This window comes from Acanthopagrus latus, chromosome 15, assembly GCF_904848185.1.
Source record: "Acanthopagrus latus isolate v.2019 chromosome 15, fAcaLat1.1, whole genome shotgun sequence".
NCBI classification, from domain to species: domain Eukaryota; kingdom Metazoa; phylum Chordata; class Actinopteri; order Spariformes; family Sparidae; genus Acanthopagrus; species Acanthopagrus latus.
Genome location: NC_051053.1, coordinates 22,171,241 through 22,193,354, shown reverse-complemented (window position 1 = coordinate 22,193,354; position 22,114 = coordinate 22,171,241). Strand labels below are relative to the sequence as shown.

Sequence of the window (22,114 nt, the reverse complement as noted above, 5' to 3'; positions counted from 1 at the left end):
AAAGAACATGAGATCTTATTTTTGTAACCTGCAGCAGTACCAGGCCAGTGCTTCTTGTCAGTCCATTGTGCCTGAATAACATGACTTCATGAACAAGGATTGTTTGGGAGGTCTGCAGTTCACGCAGAGTTCAGGCAAAGCAGTCCTCTGTGGACAATGAGCGTACGGATACACCGCGAGCCAATCAGCTACTTTGAGTGGATGATTAATAAACTGGCTCATTTAGTTTGTCTGCTGCTTCACTCCAGAGAGATTGTGGATGTGCTCGGGCATGTGCATCAATGCAACGTTTTACATTTTGTTTCTTCATTGTGAATATAAGACCAGTGGGTGTTTTAGTTTATGTTCATGTATTTAATAGCGTGCGCTTATTAATCTGCTGCGAACAGACACGAGGCTTTCTTGGTTCGTAGTCGGTTGCCCACTTTGCTTTTTGTTCATTTGATCTGTAGCAGTGGTTTCATGGCCGATATCTATTAAATCCAATTAACTGTTTACAAGGACACTAAATAAAGTGGTCCACATAAGCTTTGTGTTTACATGACCCAGGGCATTTAATAGACCAGAATACAACATTTGTATACAGGCAAAGTTGTTCTCCTCGCGTAATCTGACTGAAATATAATAGGTGAAGAAAAATAAGAAGCTTTTTCCTCAACTTTCTTGAGAAAATACAAATTAATTCATTCATTGGCTGGAACCAAATCGTGTCCTGTGAACAATATTCATGCTTTTGGTTGTTTCAAGCCTTGAACAATCTTGAAGACCTCCAACAAAAAAGCTGTGTCGGCCAAGAACCAGCTCTGTTTTGCCGGACTTTCTGGACTTTCTGTCCCTCCATTAAGCGACGTCACGTACCGTTAGCCTCACAGCAGGGGGAGTATACTTATTCCACCCAGAGAGAAATTATCTTAGTTATTATTAAATTATGAACCAATATTTTTCTACTGAATGGATTATCACAGGTTTACAACACCCCTCTCAATCTGATTAATAGTTCCGATCGGATCAGATCAGTTTCTTCACATAAAGGTGGTTACATGAGGCATCATCCAGCTTGTATGTTTGTAGGAATCTGGACTAATGGTAACAGTGTCTGTTATTCTTTTCTTCTTATAACCAAGAATAAAAGAATATGACCATAAACCATTTAATGCCACCCAAGTGTAATCCCTGTACAGCCTTCCAGCATAGTACAAGAAAACTTTGAAGTGTCTCCCTAACTGATACGCCACAGTCGTTACAAACTCCATAACCGTTGAGATTTATGAAGAGATCTGAACACTATCACAAGGATGCAGCACCACTCCAGCAGCGCCGTTGATGCCTACCTCATAAAGGTCTATCATGATGTTGCCCTCCGGTCCTCCGCTGCTCACGACGCTCTCCAGCATCAGGGTGAAGAACAGCCCTCTGGACTCAGACATGTACAGGTTGTAGGAGTCATTCTGGTGCCAGTCCTGAATCGCTGCCACCACCTGGTTATCGTCCGTGCTGATGATCTGCAAGTCCTGAATACATGAAATCTATCAATGTCTCCGTGTGGAGCCACTAAGGTTTTGAGAAGTGAATTAAAGGCGTTCTCTCGATATAAGAGTGTAAATCTGCATAGTCGTGTGCGCGTAGTATTCACAGAGCTCGAGCTGCAGGCGAGCGATTTGTCACTTCTTGACACGATTCAGTCAGGATCAGCAGCGATTAGACCTCGGGCGTTTCATGCGACGCACTTAAAATGAAGACAGGCTCCATTTAATTTTACTGAATCCCTTTATCCAGAGTGAGGCGAGGTAGGGGATATATGTCCTTCTCAAGGAAACAGACTGACTGGGTGTATGTGAATGGATGAATGGATGGATGGATTGATCGAAACAACACTGTGGGCACTAAATCTCTCCTGTTGTTATGACACGGTCTCTCAAACCACTAAGCCGCCCTGCTGTGCTTTTGGTAAATGGGGTTTGGTGGCGCACACGGCTTTGTGCAAATGCAAATGGGCCTCTGCTCCGCTTCAGAAAGTTCCGGGGGAACACTGACTGTGCAACTCTAGATGCGGTTTTTAAGTAAGTATCTGTTGATACAGACGGGAGGGCGGCTGATTAACTGCCATGCATGGGTCTTACGTAAACAACAGATCTGAAGATATAATCAGGCAGAACTGAATTTCAGGAGGATAATAATGCGGGGTAAACATTTTAATGGATTTGTCAGCAAACATTATGACTAACTGGGGACAACCCCACTTAAATTAATTTGAAAGTGTGAGTGTCTCGCAGTGAAAACGAACGCTGCGCTGCTGCTCGTTCCTCTGCAGGAGCTCCACTCGCCGAACATCCTCTCCAGCAGTCTTACCTTTGGCAGGGTGTACTTGGGAAGCTTCATTGGGTAGAAGGAATTTCTTTTATAGGACACATAATGGACTGACTGGCCACCTATTGGCACCTGGAAAAGCAATATAGTGCAATTTGCAGTTCATTACATTTCAGGTAAATATGCATAAAGTTCACTGCGTGCACTGTTTGCTGGCAGCAACTTTTAAACAATTTAAACCATCATCAGATCTCTGCATTCGCGACTAATTAAGATGGCGTGCGTTACTGCAGAGTTTCAGCATAATACGCAACACTGTGATTTCCATCTCATGCCACCCTTTCCCAGGATAATGGCCCCTTTTTAGTTAATGAAAAACATGACTGTACATTAAGATGCGATCGAATGCAGCAGTTTTACAGCTTTTAATTGTCTTTTAATGAAGCCAGACCTTGCAATAAAAAACCCACCTGGATGAAAACGTATTCATCCTGAACCACCAGGGAGTTGGGGATGATAAATCCAGGGAAAGGCTTGCCCTTGTTTCCATCAGAGCAATTCTGAAGTTTACATGTTATGTACTGTGACCCTGTGGGTAAACAAGAAACGAGTGCTAAAAATACAACAAAGGGAGAATCAAACAACCTTCTGTAGTCCACAGTCAAGGTTTAGCACTTCTTATGCTGATGGGACAAAGTGAGCCGAAGAAGCAAAAATTTTGGAGGCCAATCCTTATTCTTACTAATAGATAAAGTAGAGAGAGCTGTCCCAGTGTGTTAGCATCAGCCAAATGAGGCAGTCTCCCCGGGGACAGGGCATTAACACACGAGGCCTTATGGAAGTGCTCCCCTTCTCTGCACCGTGGCCAAGAAAAGAGCCAAGTCACAGCCTGGCCCCTTGGAAAATGAATTAGCTTAATCGTATGAAGAGTCTCTATGCAGCCAATTCAGATGAGGACAAGAGTTTTAGTACAGACACCCGGTAAAGAGAAAAAAAAGGGCTTTAATCTCTCTCCAGTATTTTAATTAAGGTTTAGAAATTACAACAAATGCTGCTAATTTGACGTGAAAACTGTTCTCATTAAATTTGGACTAATCTACTTTTCAGAGTTGCCAAGGTAATGTCATTCTACTCACGTCCATCAGAGACGCTGATCTCCAGGTGAATCATGCCCTGCTCTTTGTCTAAACCCAGTCTGGACCTGCAACGTCAAGACAAAGCGTTAATATGACATTGTGTGTGCTATTGTCCACATTTAGGTCAGCGGCTCTCAACCTTTACTTTGCTTGGATCTGTTAAAATGACTCCTTCTTTATCTTTATCAAAGATAATGGCCTCTATACAACATGCATTGTTCACCAGCTTCATCTTTTCAAACCTTGGTGAATAAAAACATAGATTTATGATAAAAGTGGGGTTCGATACACCGACTAATTTTATGTCGAGACCAGCCGTTACTAAGAATTAACACCCAGTAGTTTAACGCGAGCTGTAGCGGTTGCTTAGCTAACTGATTAAATGACTTAAAGCCCCAGTTTGTCCACGACAGCCCTAAAACATTAAAATGTCCCAGTTTTCGACATTCACAATCACACTATCAAAGTTTTAGCCACTATAAAAGGAATAGTTTTAACATTCAACTTGTTTTCAGTGCAGACACAGACATTGTACATGTTCTGCACTACTCTTTATCATCGAACAAAATATAACAATTTTGCAAAACACTGATTTGTCCGCATGTGTGCCGAGTAATCAATGTGTCATTGTCAAAGCTTTTACCAGCCTTGAAACCCTTTTAACGGCAGACTTTTTGACTTGCCAAAGCAGGACAAGCTTCCATTACGCTTCCCAGTAAGCCACGTCAGTGAGTGAGCACACACAATACCAGAGCCCAGGAACCATCTCACCTTAATGGAATGCAGCCATCAGTAATGTTATAAATTCCACCTGTGCTTTTCCCGTCATCAAAAGTGTCAAGCTCTCTACCATAAATCAGGCATCGCTCCTTCCTCTCTGAGGGGCCCGCCATTAAAAAACTCTGCCTTCATGGCAACCATGATGTGTGTGACAGGGTGTATCGAGGTGTGCTCGGCAGGTGTGCTATGTAGTTTGTTTTCTGCTGCCATCATGGTAGCGCTCTGATTAGCTCTATATATAGCTTGAGTCATTTGTGTTGCCTACTTGCGTGGAATATGTTTCTGGCTTAAGGATCCTGGTTTGGGCGATGTATATGAGTACATGTTCACACCTGCCATGAAAAATCTGAGAGTAAAAGAATGTGACATACATGACATTTGCAGTAGATGTTTAAAAATAAGTGACTCGCCAGCTGAATAGTCAGATTAGCATAGTTCGGTTTATTCTAAACTGCATACTGGCTCCTTGTTAAAGATCTGTACAGTAGGTGAGAAATGTTACCTTTGACAGCTACTTTATTAACTTCTACTTTATTTTTTTATTTAATTTAGTTCATGGGATCACTCCTGGCTAAGACATTCCTGAAGTTTTAACTAGTTTAACTAGGCTACGGATATACTACCAAACTTAGAAATGGATTTATGAGTGGAAAAAGAAGCAGAGCAAAGTCACAGTGATTATTTTTGTGTTAGAGTATTATAGATTTTTCTGTTCCATTTCTATTTTCTATCCTCCAGTAACCCCTCTGATTTATCTCGGGACGCCGTGTTCTGACACCTGAGTTGGGAACCACTGACTGAGGTTATGCAGAGTGACTACTGGCCCACATATATCAGACTCAGCAGCATTTGTCTTGTTATTTCCATTTTCTCGCTGTTTATTTTACACATCAGGTGGCTTTATAAATCCCCTACACACAAAGCGTTATCAATTATTTTTGCCAGTGTCCCGCGGCATGTTTGATAAGATGTATTTGTGAACAATCAAAACAAAAACAAAATGGAAATTGAGAAAACTAGCATTAAGCTCGCAGTAATGATTTCTGTGTTCCTGTGATCAGAAGTGTGATATTTGTGGTTTTGGGCCTAAATTAGAGATTAGGTTGATTTCCCTTTTTGAATTGGGGGTGCGAGGGGGAATGAGAGAAGCCGTCGTGAGCTTTCCTGTTCTCTCAGGAGCAATAATACAACAGCCTCGTCCGTGAACACCGGCCTGATGGACGTTTGACCTGCGATGCACTTTATGGGTAAGGTGCACTTGGCCATTTCATTCACTTTCAAAAGAGATTCTTCATGATAGTGGTTAAGCGTGGAGCGACGGGAGTGACCACTTGTTGTATTAATGGCAGCTGTTGTGACAGAAGATGGGTTTCTTCTCATTTTCCATACCGCGTCTGAAGTATAATATAAAAAGCCCCTGTCCTGCTTCCCTCAGCACTCTGTAATTGCCTCGCAGCTCCATCTCTTTTAATGGACTTTCTGTCAAATACTTCATCCAATTCTATCAGTGAACAGCAGCCCGTGCTCTTAAATAAACCCCCTACAATGTTATACAGTGTTCGCCCATAACTAGCCTAACGCACAGCACTACCTACAGAACGCCTGCCTATGTTTTCCTCAGATAAGACGAGCAGTGCAGGGCGACATGAAAGTAGTTCTTTCATAGCAGATCTCTGATGGAAGGGGGAGATTTTTTTTATTCATTTATTTATGTATTCTTTATCCGGGATGTTTTTAGCTGAAGACAAAAGTAGGCCTACATGTTCTGAACATGAAACGCTGTTTTTTTTCTGATTGATCATCTAACGCTCCACTATCAGGATGTTTCTAAAAGAAAATACCTGACACCATTCTCCTTTTTTAGCATATTGACTCAAAGGGTGGATAATGATTGGGAAAAAAATGTAGTGTGAACATACTGAACACAGTGTACTGTTATCTGTAACTGTGCAGAAAAATACTCCTGACTTGTGAAATATACCTGAACAGCAGCTCACGGCAAACTATCTTTACCTGGGAGATTTTAGATCCAGGGGTCAGTGAGGTGATATGCTTTCGTTTGTTTTCTATTTTTGGAAACAAGTTGTCATATGATACTCATGATACTCCATGCAAACTGTTGCTGATGTATTTAAATTACACACATAGTCTCGCATGAAAAGCAAAACCAGCGTGGAGTTGACAGTGTACAGTTGAGCTTGGGTACATCATCATCAGCTTCAGAAACATACTGTTCCCTGAAGAGGAAGACTGTGTTTGTAAAGAGAGTTATGTGAGTTTCATTGCTCTTAAAGTGAGGACCTTTCTAGTAAAATGTCCGTCATTTCAGTGAGATTTTCCCTCCAGATGATGATAAAAAACATGAGGTTTTTCTTGTAAAGTTTGGGGCAGAAGAGTTAACACTTTATTTTACAGGTCTGCAAATTTCACATTAAGCAGGTGGTGATTGCCAACTGACTTTTTTGAAATTTCTTGAAACAGAAAAACTCTCCCAGTAATTACTATTATTACTCCTGCTGATCATGCTGTTGTACTTTCAAGCTAGTTTCTGTTGAACTTTCATCTTTTTTAAAGTTTCTTTCCTTGATTTCCCTTAGAGGCCTAAAATCAATAATGTCTTCACACCTCTGACAGTTAAATGTCACCCTGTAATTAAGAAGACATGATCAGTGGAAGTAAAGCAGAAAACAGTCGGACATTACCGGCTGTTCATCTACTGCTTTTGGGAAAATAGCAGGATATTGTTAATAAATAATATCGGGGTCATTTTCAATACATTTCAAGGAAGGTTCAAAAGTACTGTTTGATAATTACCACCTAATTTCTTACTCCTGTAAAATTAAGTATTATCCAGCAATCAAAGTTGTTTCCAGAAGATAAACTTCTTATATCTGAGAGGGTCACACGAGCTGGGATTTTGTATGTGCATGACACAATAATTTACTGTTGCATAGCTAACTAACAGTGGAGTTAATTCATGCAGATGTTCTGGGTTCTGCAGATGTTCCAAACCAACTGCAGACTGATGTCACATTAACCCAAAGTTGACCTCAGTTTCTTTAAAGATAAGAAAAAGCAGCTAGCGCACACTGAAGGACGACACAGATCTGTCCTCAGCCACCATCAGAAATAAGTGTCAAGCATCGACCTTCTTTTTGAGGATAATTAAAGAGATTAGCTTTTGTTTTCTCTATTCTCTACTTAGCCAACGCCTCTTTCTTAAACATATATTTATTAAATGTTATGCTGGTGTCTCATTGTATTTCCCTGAAAAGCAAAAGAAAAAAACATGTACTATGGTCCCTCTGGTCTCCTTGATTAATCCGTGGCTCTGCCTTTTAAGCTCTATGTGTGAAAGTGATTTTGTAGCCAACAACCATAAAAACACTGTAAATTAAACATTTATTCTGGGCCATAATCCCTTTACAGCACCAGCACCCAGCAGCTAATAACGCCGAAGCAGTCAAAGAGACACCCCAGAATCTCTGCGCGACATCGTCAGTCCCCATTCTGTGCCAACACACCAGGTGTGTCACGAAATAAATGAAAAAAAACTTGTGGATGAAATTCGGATAGGATTAGATTTATATCACACCGTGGAATCAGAAAAAACTATCTCAACAATATTTCATGAGCAGGCTGAATTGAACGGATCAAATATTAATCAGTGTGTGTAAACTAGAGGCCCTAAGTACATTATGTAAAAGAAATAAAACACGCATAATTTATCAACGTAAGATTTGGCTCCTAAAAAAAAAAAACAAGAAAACCTCTGGGTGCGTTTGTGAATCCAATCTGGCGCCCTACACCAAAATCGGAGCGTGGCTGTTTAAAGATGTAGCGCGCGCTCCCTCGGTATGAACTGAGGAACGGGTCCGCTGTCAGAGAACGGTGGAAAGAAAAACTTTGAGCCTGTTGGTAGAGAGCAGGAGTGAGACACACTGCTGTCACATTATGAATATGAAAATGAGCTAGCTGAGTTATCTGACGTTACACAGCTCACGTTTCTCTGATCATGTGTGTTGAATTATTTCCGTCAATTCACCCGTCAGTCCACAGTTGATGCTTTAAGCTAATACTGCCGCTTCAACTGTTCATGGAAGTCAGCCTCCTCCGGAGCGCGCTGCCCCGAATAAGTGCTCAAAATTTACGAAAAAATCTACACCGCAGTGCGCTCCGGTGCTCGGAGTGACTATCCAGCCTTTGGTTTGGCATTCAATAACAAAAGCAACAGGGTATTCCTAATTTGGGTAGTTCCATTTATATGCAATTTATAATTGTAGTCCACTAAAATCTTAGAGGAAAAATGTGTTTTTGACTCTACTGACACACTGCTAATAAAAAATAAAAAACCTCTTTAAAAAAAGAAGTAGAACTTGGAGCCTTGCCACACGTTTCAGATGTTTGTACGAGTTGTAAGCAGTTCAGCCAAAGGGTGATTTCTCCATTGCGCTTTTAAAATTCTCGTTGTTTTCAGACGAAGTAAGTATAAATGTGTGTGTCAGAGCCTCGAACCCTCTCTCATGAATCCTCTCAAACCTTCAGATTCTCCTTGTGACTCTCTGGGGGGATCTGAACCTCCAAAGTGAACTAACTTTATCTTAACAAGTAAAAACAGTATAATTCCACTCAGGCATTAATGCACCAGTATAATCTGTCTTATATTGTAATTTATGGTAATATCTGTCATAGGGCCTTTAATTTTTGACACTTTGACTACATTAAACTGATTTTAGAGACTGACTTATACTTCGTTCTTGGGGTTGATGCTGATACCGATATTACAAGGTGAATACCTCGGATGTTAGTGTGCATGTTTCTATGTAATGATCCTCAAATGTGGTTATCAAACACTTGCGATGGAGGAAGGATGATTCACAGTTGAACAGGAAACTTTATTGTCACAATTGACATAAGTTGCGCTGAAATAGGGAATTTAAAAAGTATGAACTGTCCTGAGCTTTTCTTTCTGCATCTGAAAATGGTTTGGTGTCTGCATTTTGTTGGATCTGTGCCGAAACAAAAGTATCAGCCCGTAACATCAGCTAATCGTTACGTATCACTCTGGGTCTATCAGGTTGGTGCTTATGTATTCTTCCCCCAGTTCACTTCTTTGATTCAAACATCTTACATTGTTCTGTTGCTGCTCTAATTAAAATCAATGGTGTGAGAGCTCCTCCAGCCGCTGAATGTAAAAAAACATGTAACATTTCTTTTAAGTGCACACGACTGTGGATGCCAAACTTGTGAACTGGTTCAAATCAGACTCGATGACTTTAATTATTTAGTTGATATAAGTTTAAATGAGGTGCCGGGTGCTGCTGCTGTCTGAGGCAGTTCTCTGTTCGCGCTCCGTTTATTCCAAAGTGTTTTAAAGAACATGTAAATGTGTACAGTGAAGGCGTTTCCCCCTCTGTAAACAGAATGCTAAAAATGCACATGATTTAATTTATTAATGTATAATTGTTCTGTGCTCGTCTATTATTCATGGTGTTTTTTTCTAGCATGTCAAAATATGCGCTAACATTGCAGCTGTTCCCTCGCAGACAGACGGACCTCCAGCAAAATGACTGACTCACCAGTAGAATCTGTTGGGGACGACGCCGTCGTGCACGAGCTGCCATCGCCTCCCAAACTCGACGGAGACGTAGAGCTGCAAAACGAGATGAATGCATTAACCGAACGACTTACAATGTAAAGAATTATCCTGCAGATCAGAATATCCAAGAGAATAATTTCACGATTTCTGTCCGACCGTATCATCAAGCAGCCGTCACATTTGTGTGCAGCGATGTTGTTTTAAACACTGCACTACTGAGCGCATACTTTATGTGAAAATGCAACAGTGATGAGAAAATCCACCAGTTCCTGCAGAGGATTGGAGATACTCTGAAGTACAGATAGTGACGATTATTCACGGTGATGCCTTGGAAAAGAGGAAAGTGAGGACAGAGCCTGCAAACTAAAATCAAACCGTCTCCTTACAACAACTCAGCAGGATTTCAGACCAAATGGCATTACAACATCATTCATTTAGCTGTCATTGTAATCTTATTTTTCCATTAAGCCATTAGACTCCCTTTTACTGCAAACGTGGACATTCAGAAGGCCTGTCATCCTGCCATAGTAATCCAACAGCGAGCATCTTAAGCTTGGAGCTTTACAAGGATAAGCAACATCATTTTTTTTTTACTCATCCAACAGCTTTAAACCTTTAAAAAAAAAAAAAAAGACACGACAGACGATCAATAAATGTAAAAATGAAACCGAGATTAATATCAGCGGAGATAAAAGGAGAAGAACTGATGAAATTTCGCCTCACAAAGACGTACAAAGCGACCCGAAGGCAAACATCTTGAGAGCATCTTTATTTTGCCCCGTCGATGGCTCTCAGTTCAGCTTTCATCTTCCTCCCTGCACCATTTATCTCACTTCTCAGACCTTGACTGTTTTTCTCTCTGAAAATCAAGTCTTCCAATAGCCGGCTGGGAAGGCCGAGTTTGATGTCTGTGGTGTTGAGTGAAGCAGACAGCAGGGTTTCTCGCACGGAGTAATGGCGAGTGTGTACTTACGCTCGTGTGCGTGTGTGTGTGTGTATCAGTGTGTGAGCTTACGGATTGTTTGGGCGTGTCTCCCTTGTTAACTTTCCCCTGCGCTGTCTAGGACACATCCTTTTCAGAGACCTTATGGGCTGCCCAGGGGAGCAGGTGATCAGCTGCAGCCTTGCTTTAAGTGGCAGGTGTCTCTGCTCATGAGGACCTTGTCCTGAAATCTCGCCGCTATTATCAAAATGAATGCTTTCCACTGTGACAGCAACCTATGTTTTGTGTCATTCTATGGCCACATTAATGTTGTGGGCTTGTAATATATCATCTGGCAGACTCACGCCAGGTTAACCAGAGCATGATAAACAGCAAACAAACCCTTCTTCCAATCCAGATATTTTTTTCCTGTCACGTTTTCGGTTGTTATTCCAGCTATTTCATGCCATCTGACAGCAACATGTTACCTTTTGGTCGTGGCTGTAAGCCAGGATCCAGTCCTCCTGCTCGGGGTGAAAGAGAAGGCTGAGGATATCAAAGGCTAAGCTGTGTTTCTGATAGGACGCCCCCTCGTCAAGGCTAATGAGCAGGCTGCTCTCCACCTCCGGGTCCGTAAGTAACATGATCTGAGACGAGACAAGAAAGGAGACGGGGGAATCAGCGGCCCACCTTGACAGCATCCATTCCACAGGGCTTTAAAGTGCTTGCGCGATGCTTGGAACAGGCACACGGTGCAAGCTCCAGCAGGGCTGTTATGTAGCGAAAATGATAATCAAAAAAAAAAAAAAAAAAAACTCTGTTCCACAGCGATAACAACTGGCAGATGTATTCAATACAGGTAGGATCAACATCCAAGTGGAAAACCTACCTTCCTTTTGTTGTTCGGACTCACGTACAGGTAGCTCAGGATGGTTTTCAGCCCGACTTTCTCATTAAGTTTCTCATATGTGGTCCCATAATCAGTTGACCTAAAATTTAATTATAGGGTAAAGTAAATAGGTTGTGTTAGTGAGTAAAAGGAGAAGGGAGCAGCACCGACTAGTTAAGATGCTGATGGTATCATTAAGCATATCAGGCAAGCAGAAAATTACAACAGCAGAAGTCATGAAGCAATTTGCTAGATGAATGGACATTTTTTAATTATCAAAACAAACAAGAACAACATGTGTGGCATGCATGACAAGGAGATGAGACATTATTATTATTATTATCATTATTATCATTATTATTATTATCATTATTATTGATGCTCTGGGGTAAAAATGTAATTCCGATGTTGTGATGATGTGATTTTCATGTTTTATGACTCAACTGGAGGATTAGGGACACATTTGCCTCTTGGCTGAAAAAGGGCTTGACAATAGCAGAGATTTTGAAACAAAACCAGAAATACTAAAAACTATTGACTGTCCTCCAAAAATGGGACCGCTTTGCTGGGTTCATTTTTGGATGGCATTCATGGCCACCGAAATAGACATTTCAGAAACAAGCAGCTGTGAAATGTTTTACACTGCAGCAAATAAAAAAAACACATGTCGGTGGATCCCTGGATTCTTATTGGACCTTTTCTTTTGTGTTTAGGAGCATTTTGGAAATATGTCGTCCGTATTCATTGTTTTTATACTAATCAACAAAATATGCAAAAAAGGTATATATGTGGGCAACCTTCCTGATGCCAGCAACTGGGTTTCTGCATTTTAACCAGCTTCATCTGATTTTTTTTTTTTTTTGGCCACTTCTGGGCAGCAGAAACTATTTGTGAATACAACACTGAGGTAACATCACCTTTTCATTTTAAACACTGGACTTTCTAGCAAGCAGCTGCTCATTTACACATCTAGTCGTTCCAGTGAAACATCATAATTCTCCAGCCACTTGGAAAACTGCTTTATCCCTGAAGGGAAAATCTGGATCTTTAGCTGCTGCGGTAGATGTTCCGCTATGTTCACCAGCTATTCGCTAACTGCGTCTGTCTGTTGTTTGGTACTGAGCAGATACTACTGTATATTTTGAATTCATTCCCGTGGTAAGAACTAAATTAAACAGGCCATCCAGAGAAAAGTGGACCCGGGGACGTGAAATATACGGCTAACAGGAGGGACGTGCAGCATACTGATCATCACTTTTTATGATAAATGTTGACATTCATTGGTAACTATTTCATGTGTCTGGTGTGTTTTTAATGTCTCTCAAATAGCTCAAAAAAGCTTTTCTCAGTATCAAACAGAAAGTCGTGATGCTACTTATGTATAATTACACAGCAGAGAGGTTTAACCTGCTGTTAAACTTGGTGAATTCTTATAATGAAACTCTCCAAATAGACCTTATTTGGAATTCAGGAGCGGAAGTGCTGTGTAAGAAGTGCTATCAACGCCAATCACAGATAAAAAGTATTGCATTTAACCATCAGACCCCAATCAGACATAATGTGTCATTTATTCTTAAAACAGTAGGTTCACAGCCTCGTGTAAAAGCATGACATCACATGAAATTTGTGTCAACATTAAATAATAAATGAAATACAAATTAAACATCTATTGTTTGTTTGTGCTTTGATAAGGCAACAACAGCAGATCTTACCTCCACAAGGAGCTCTCTGTCACTCTGCCAGAGTTGAAGTCGTAGTACTTTGTCAACATGAGGATCACCTACAAAACAGATCAAACAGATTACCAGCTTTTCCGAGTCAGCGTGTCACCGGTTTTGAAAAACAGCGGCAGTGACGCGACACGTCGTGAAACGGAAAGCGCCGAGCCGTCCACGCTCACGTCTTCTGTGAGAGGCCCCGACAGCCACGGCTTTATTAAAAACCCAACTGTGATGTGCGCGTCAGCCATCGCCCCGCTGGTCGTGAAGCTATAAAACCTGCGCACTCCCTGTGGATCATCTGATCACATGTGTGAGCTCTAATGGCTTTTAAGACCCAGAGACTACTAGCAAATGCCGCCTCTGGTAAGCTATGACTAAATGAATAAATAAGTCAACACTAAAATACGATCCAGGCGAGGAGAGACAGAGCTCATAAATATCAAGGACATCTTTTTTGAAGTGGGTCATAAAAAGGGTTGTATAGTAGCATGTGGTTTATATGGTTAACAATACAACGCACATAAAAAGTTGCAGATTTGAAGATGCCAGATATTGCTGAATGATTCACTGTGGACATTTTCTATTTGCTTCTTTTGCGTCAGAGCCTCAAATCAAAGTTTGTTTGTTTTTTTGTTTGATGCGTGTGATTACGGATGCGTGAGGTCGTGTTTACATGCAGATAACTTTAGCAATTTACTTCTCTCTCAGTGAGGCAATACCGCGAGGAAAAACTGCAATCATGAGAACAACCTCCTTTTTCAAAAGAGTGAAGTAAATCTCAACAGTCCTTCACACACACACAAAAAAAAACAGTTGTTCACATCGTGTCCTTCACCTCTTTACACAAATTAATCACTCAAGCAATGCCCCACCTGCACTGTGCAATCATAAAAGCGGCACATCGTATGGCTCTCTCGGGAGGCCCCTCCGTGCACCTTGTTCATAGCTATCTTCTAATTATCGAGTGTTACGAGCGTTTGGGGTAACATTCACAATAACAAGTGGGAGCTCCTTCATGTAAACAAGAAATCTGAACTCTGTAAACCCTTGCTCTCGCAAAGTTCGACGCCATCCTCGCTTTAACGCTCGAATCAAACAGGTCAATACTCCTCGTCTCTAATAGATAAAAGCCTAATACCTCTTGATACTAATTGCTTCAGTGAAACAGCGCTGTGACAGGCGCACACTGCGAGGCTTCTCAAGGTCACTTATGATCGTCTCAAGCATCGAGCCGTAAAAGTATTTTAAAAACACCATAGTATCCTGGATGTTTAAAGCAAAAATAGTCCGTGCCAACTGCGTGCTGACACACTTTGCTGTTGCAGCACCGCAAAACTACAGATCTATGAATAGTAAACACCACATCCTAAATATAATCTAGTCACTACAGGATTCTCTTACTTGATTTTGTAAATTCCTGTATCAGTAAACAAAATCACCAAGAATCTTCATTTGAGGTTGTTATGTACAGAAACTGCTACTACTATGTAATCAAAGGGTGGAGAATGCTTTTTTGTACGTCTGTGTCTTGTTGTGTCCAACCAAAAGGCCAAAAACCCAAATAAATTCTTTGTACAATGATACAAACACCAAAAAAAAGCAACAAATCCTCACAAATAAGATGCCAGACACAGATCGTGTTTTCTATTTTTTCATTAAAAAAAATGACTCTACTGATCAAAGGATTATTAGAGCCGTTGCTCAGTAATTCTGTGTTGATCTAATTGATGAATCAACAAATGGCTTAAGCTCTTACATATTAAGTATTCAACAGGGATGGGAATTGAGAAATCTGAACCATGGAGAGCACGTCCCACGCCGCGTGATCAATCAGAATCGTGCGCCGCCAAGTTAATCAAGTCCTTTTACTGATGCCGGCAAGTTTTTTTCCGACAGTTGCTCGTTGCCAAACAATGACGTCAAACTCGTGTGTCTACACCGCTGGAAGCTTCAACAAGAAGGAGTCACGTCGGAGAGGATGAAACTGTCCAAAGCACGGCTTCAGGGGCAGCGGGACAGCAGCAGAAACGATAAATGTGTCCCCTGTGCACATTTACACACGAGGCACAGCAGCTGATTGGCTGGTATTGATTATTTAAATCTAAAAACAGGCCAACAGTATCAGTCAGGTTCTAATGTTAACTTGTTCTTCCAGACTCACACAGCAGCCATCCACCTAATCCATCCTGAGCTCTGTCCGAGGTGTCTGAAATTATTAATTTCAGAAGCTATAAATATATTAATTTTCTTTCCCCCTGAGTGTTTCCTCTGTCCTGTCAAGTTCATAAGCTTATACAGCTTTTCGTTTTTTGCTGCTTAAACGTGCCAGGATGTTTGCTGCGGTGACATTTCTGCACACGTGAACCTGAAAGCTGCCTCTCGTAGTATTAAGATGTATTGTTAAAGAAAACACAATGTATGAAAGGGTGCAATTTGTGCCGGATGCTGCCTTCCTACAAAAAAACCCAAACTACTGTTTCTACGTGCCTCCCCTGCTCATTTTGAGTAGTAATTGTGAACGCTCTGATTAATAAATGTTAACGTCAATATTTTTTGCATTCAGAGGTCTTTAAATGTCCTGCGTATTTATCACGAGGCTTATTAGTGTCTTTTTAAATCCACATTGGGACGCGCACAAATTTTCACAAGAAATCTCTTTCCACTGTTAATGATGCAATAAATTAAAAACCGTAATGCTTTATTTCTTAATTATTCGCCCTCTTTGTGAATAAGCTGACCAGGAAAACTCTGCAATTACTTTGTGCTGAACTTATGAAATCCTTTTGTATGAGCGCTGGTTCAGAGATAACCCATGTAGCTTGTTATAACTATGGTACCATGTGTCCAGACCCAGCTGCAGAGATTTATGGTCTTACAAAGAAATGGCCTTTATACCATTCCAGAAGTCATATCCTCGTGGACACTGTCATACACAATAAAACAACCCGCAGCAGTCGGAAAATTAGGACAAAATATATCCCCCCCATTCTCTATGGCAATTAACTTTATGCATCTACTTGGGAAGGGTCCAGGATTACAATGAGATATAATTTGCCTCGACCTTATTACCTGCAGAAAAAGTTCCCCCGAGTTCTGAGGGATGCTGAAAGTGTAGGTTGAAGCTCCATGGCTGCAGTTAACGCATCAATACGGTGATACAATATTCACTTTGTAGATATTTCAGTGTGAAACAGGTGTTTGAAGTCCAGCATGTCACATAAGCTTTTAAATATCCATTTCAAACCACTGGCCAAGCGCTCCTCTTTTAATGATTATATAACTTACCCTCCGAGTTTAAATAATAATGACATTTGTATTAGCATATCTTTCTCTTTGAATTGCGACAAGGTGTCACATTTAGAGCCAGCTACCATGTAGTGCACATCCCATTAGACTGCAGTAGCACTAGCCTATCTTCAAACTGGATTACTTGACATCCAAGAGCAGGCAAATTGATTTTTCAACCTCTAATCCTTTTGTAAATCTTAAACCCAAGAGGTAAATGGACTGGGATGAATTTGATCATTATGGAAGAATGAATTGGAGGCTTAATGGTGACTTAAACGGCTTAGGGCAAGGAGATTACTGTTGTGAAGTGAAGGTGTTGTGTGAAGAGGAGAAGGGGTGAAGGTACCAAGAAAAGCAGAGGGGTGGTGTGTGTGTGTGGGGGGGGGAGACTTGGTTATTGAAGGGTGAACACCTGAGACAAATGAAAGGAGCGACAGCGTACACGTTTCAAGTCATCGCCTCCTTCGTCAACTGTCGATGCCGCCTTATCGGTTTGGGGAATTAAGCTGCCTCATCAATAAAACTGTCATCACAGTTAGCAACCGCAATTAAAACAGATGGATGATTCCATATTAGCAATTGTTACAGGAGTAACTGACTGGAATATAAATGTTAAAGACACGTATGATACTTCAAAAAAACAGGTCAGGTGTCGAAGGTGTTTCTGTGTCAGCTCTCTTTTGACCCTAAACGGGAATAATAATAATAATAACAATAATAATAATGATAATAATAATAATAATACCTGGTGAAGTGCCCTCTAGGGTGCCCTCTCAGTGCCCTCTTTGCATGCCAGTGGCCCACCAAATACAACAATGGAGCTCAAACATCCCGAGTCCACCGCTGCAATTAATATTTCATGATGTCCGCTAACACTTTCCCACTTAACTACAGCTGAATCCAACCATGCAGATAATGCAGCTGTGTTTTTTCTTCTGTAGATTCTCTAAAGTTTCTGCCCCAAGTCCCAATACAACTGAAGTGAGGGGACATTTTGTTTCCTGCGCACAACAGTTAAATCCTTAAACTGGCATGAAACGATTTTGAACATTTGGAGGCAGAGCAACGAACTGTAAAGACACTGAGCTGTTATCACCTTACATAGTAGATTATTTTCACTTTATAGGCTCAATCCCATTTCTAACTGTTACCCCTACCCCTTTTTTGTGTGTCTCCCTGCCCCTCGGAGCAGACTAACCAGGAGAAGTGGTTGAATTCTTCCCCTTCTCAACCCTTCAAGACCTTCATACATCATCAGTTGTTGTTGATGGCACTCACGACACGACTGGGCATTTCCAAAATGCTTTCCTCAGTTTTGGTTCTCTGGCGTTACTGTGGCTGTTACCACAGTGATTCATTACCTGGCCACTAGTGATGCTGATGCTGGGCTAACATAAGCAAACCGTGCTTCTACCCTGGCGTCTGCACTGATATTAGAAGAGTGGCACCAAGTGCAAATTTCAGGCATCATATGCCATGAGGTCGAGCCAAAGAATCATTGAGGTTCGTCCTTGTCTGCACCCAGTTGAATGTAATTCCAATATTAACTTCTGCTCCCTTTTCTCCTGAGGGAAATATCTGGCTCTGGTAAAAGCTTCACTATGTTTCCTTGTGGCTTTAAAATGAATCAGCATGTTAAAGCTATGTGCCGTTAAACCAAAACAATATGTGTGAAGAAGCCAAAACTCTCCCTACAGTTGAGGAACAACCGCAGAACTGGATTCATCACTATGAGCGATACACATACGAGTAGTCACATGATCCACTCTTAATTTAAATAAAATTGATTACAGCTGCTTTAGAGTAATAATATCAAATATTCAGGGTTTTTTCATTTATATTAATGTCTGTTAGTCTACCACAATGGTGATTGAGCATATGGCCTGCTGATGAAAGCTGGGGAGAAAAAAAAAAATCACAGGTGGCGAACAGTCAGAGGCGCATTTTTCATCAGCCAGCAGTAGGCGGAGCTACAAGACAGTCTCACTCTTCAACTAATATGTGCTGTGAGTGTTCAGTTACTGTGGCTGAACAAACAAAGAAAAGATTGATGACTACAGACGATGAAACTTCAACAACAAATGCAAATTCAAAGGCATCACACAGGCGATGCTGTTTGGCTCTCTGGTGCAATGACTCCTTATCGCCACAGGTGTCGCTACAGAGACAGAAACAGGGATCTTCGTGATTGTTACTTTAAGTTACAATTTCAAAAGGACTTCAAAGATTTTGTGAAATGATAATATTCAAATTAGTGGTAACTCGTGACATTTATTGTCACAGCTAAAGACAAACTAATTGGGATGAGGAAGGTGAGAACACCTGCCAAGGTGTTATTAACACCACTGAAGTGTTGACAGTGTGGCAGCGAGCGCCTTATGAATAAAAAATACAGCTTAGGAAATAAATTCAAAGACCCCGGGGTTAGTCGGGCGTGAAGTATGAAACTTTTCTCGATAAAATCCAAACATTTAACGCCTTAATGAAAAAAAAAAATAGAAATGTCTATTTCAATTACACTGTTTACGACCCTGTGACTCACTCCACGGCTACAAAAGCATGCAGGAAATCACATCCTCATACACTTCAATGCCACCTCAGCGAGACACGTAATGTACAGAGGCTTTTGTCTGCCACATCAATTTATGTCACTTCATTAACAAAGGCAACATTTCCTCGCAGACCAGATGTTGTGCTGAGGCTGGGTTGTTTGAAGTCAGAGCTGTTGGCTCTCCCATGGATAACAGGTCACTGCAATCATAAATTATAAAGCGAAGGTAACACTTTACATTGCAGCACTCAACAGTGTGAGCAGTTAACGGGGGACCAACTTGATGATTAATGAATCTTTAATGAGTAGCTCAAGAATGAGTCTGATTTGAGGATTCACTGGTAGATAATGATGTGTTATTAGAGAAAAGACGACAGGGAGATACTAATGAATCATTAGGTAATGACAGGTTCATAAATATCGATGAATAACAAAAACTTTCTTCAGAAGTTGTTCCTGATTAACTCAGAACCGCCAGAAACTAGTAACAACTCATTCAATACCAATTACTTGATCATTAGTGTTGCTTTTTTTTTTTTGACCCTCAGGTTGAATAACACGTCTGAGGGTGCTCATTATTTCGAGATTAATTGTTAATCATCAGGTCACTTCTGAATTGTTCCTTAGTAACCACTCACATTTGTACTCTTTTTACCAAGTGTACCGAGGCTTCACAATGTCACTTTGCAGGAAATAAACCGAATTGTGTCTGATCTACAGTTAAAACAGTGAAACCATGTTCTGAAGGAGAGTTCAGTCTGTTTTAAGCAACAGTATGTAGAAATTGGCATTTTCTGTGATTTGGCACCCCCCACAGTGCAACACCACGGTCGTAAATACAAATCCCAGATGTGTAACAGTTTGTCAGACGTGATGTAACAAAAGTCATTACAACATAACAGTGTTATATGTTACAATATGTGTGAAACCTTGTATGTGGAAGTCAACACTAATGAAACGCTGTGATCTGACCTTCTCACTGTGGCTACACAGTGCAGAAACAAGTAACATAGACACAACTCACTCTGTTACAAGACACTGTACCATCAGAATGATTTAGAAGCTGTTTTTTTTAGGTGACAAAGTTACATATTGTTGCTTTAATATGATTATAAAGCTGTTTGTAGGTTGTCCAGTAATGTGCCTGAAAGCAACATTCTGCTCCTTTGGCCGACAGTAATACCGCTGATCTGTGAACATCCAACAAACAGCATTTTTAATGGACACCGAGCACACACCCCATGTTACGGCTGCGGCTTCCAAGCAGAACAGCAAGTGTCTGACTTTATTGGACTCCTCATGTCGAGACGACGGCCCTGTGTGGAAGCAGTGGCTCGGTTGATAAGTCGTCTGAAACGGCTTCCTCCTTCTTTGGGCTTTCTGCTCTCGCATCGTTTGCTACTTCACCATAAATGAAAGCCCAGTCTAGTTCAGCTGCTAGTTCAGCAGCGGCCTGCTGAGCTGGGAAGCTTCAGCGTGCATGGGAAGGGGGTCTGATCAATGCAGGCAAGATTAGACAGCGAGTAGGTTTTCAACCCAGCCCCGAAAAAAAGTTGTGCTTGCTGCACAAGGACTGTTTCTCTCAAAACTACTTTTTTCATTCTTGAGCACTCGGTTTCACACTCGGAAGTGCTGAGTGTGATGGTGGAAGATATGTTGACAAACCAAAGGCTCTCCGGACTCTTTAATAAAGTACATTCCCTCTGACATAAATAAAGTTGAAAAACAGCTGATTAGATAAATATGCTGCCGGAGGATTTCTCTCACCCACACGTCTTATTAGGCTCAGCTGCAGTGTTTTCAAACCCCCTGTTTGCCAAAACGCACGGCTATAAATCCAAAAGGGGAAACTTCAGTGCATGAATCAGAGTTATGGTTTTGAATGTGAGGCTTTTTTTCTTACAGCAGCCAGATGGTGTAACTCATACTCGATGAGCGGGTAATGCAGGTGGACACTGTAAAATGAAAGTGTTGGGAAACTAAATGAGCGACGGCCAAAAAAAAAAAAAAAAACGAGTATCGACAACGGCAGCCGAGCCTTTCTGATTCATAGATCGAGCAGCGACGTGCTTGATTTTAATGTAAAACATTTCATTATTATAGACACAGCGCTGATGTTAAACATCGAGCTCAAACACACAGTGAAAACAGGCAGAGCGCATAAAGCAAAACACAGACTTGCAACAACATCAGTTACCCAACACAAACGCGAGTCTGTGCCCCCCCACCACCCCAAAAAAAAAAAGGTGAGATCTCATTATGCATTGTTCCAGCCAAATTAACTTTACTCCGGACTAGGATAAAATCTTTGGATGGTTTTTATGGGATTTCTGCTCTATTAGACAGCACTCAGTGAAGAAGAAAGGAAACCCAGAAGGGGAGCGCAGCTTGCTGATAAAAAAAACACACTCTGCAGGATTTCAAGGCGATAGAGAACCTCACCACGGGAAGGCTTGGTGGCTTGGCAGCACAGCACTCAGCCTGCCAGTAGTTTCTGTGCAGTGCTGAGCTTTAAATACGAAGCCGCTCGGTTTTATCCTTTCAATGTAGTCGGTGCCACATCCGCGAATTTGTCGGGGGAAAATTGATTGGTTGTCTTTGGGCTGTCTTAGGCTGAGTCCTGTGTTACACTTCTTATCATTATGTATTTCATGCATTTATTTATTGTTTCTTTAGCGGGATGTGTGATGTTCACTCACAAAAAAAACAACACGACAGCAATCCTTCACCCCCTCCTCTCCCACAGCACGTCCCATCACAGCCACCGAGGCTGAGAGGGGGGAGCGGGTGGAGGTCCACGCTGACAGCATGAGCAGCAGGGGTTGTCTGAACATGTCAACATGCTAAATGCAGGACGTTACATGTATCGCGCCGTCCAGGACAGACATGTTTGCAATGGTGTGGTGAGCGGGGAGAGTCAA

General features: G+C 41.3%; 1 protein-coding gene across 4 annotated transcripts in view; it reads right to left on the bottom strand.

Annotated features, from left to right (window-relative positions):
* The window catches only part of LOC119033422 (VPS10 domain-containing receptor SorCS1-like), a 141,439-nt gene that overhangs the window by 28,595 nt on the left and 90,730 nt on the right, over positions 1-22,114 (bottom strand). For all 4 annotated transcript variants that reach the window (XM_037123475.1, XM_037123476.1, XM_037123477.1 and 1 more), the window contains 8 exons: positions 13,346-13,413; positions 11,634-11,733; positions 11,233-11,391; positions 9,803-9,876; positions 3,444-3,508; positions 2,778-2,896; positions 2,350-2,439; positions 1,332-1,511 (listed from right to left, as the gene is read on the bottom strand). In XM_037123475.1, the coding sequence (XP_036979370.1) occupies positions 1,332-1,511; positions 2,350-2,439; positions 2,778-2,896; positions 3,444-3,508; positions 9,803-9,876; positions 11,233-11,391; positions 11,634-11,733; positions 13,346-13,413 (855 nt within the window). The remainder of the gene's footprint in view (positions 1-1,331; positions 1,512-2,349; positions 2,440-2,777; positions 2,897-3,443; positions 3,509-9,802; positions 9,877-11,232; positions 11,392-11,633; positions 11,734-13,345; positions 13,414-22,114) is intronic.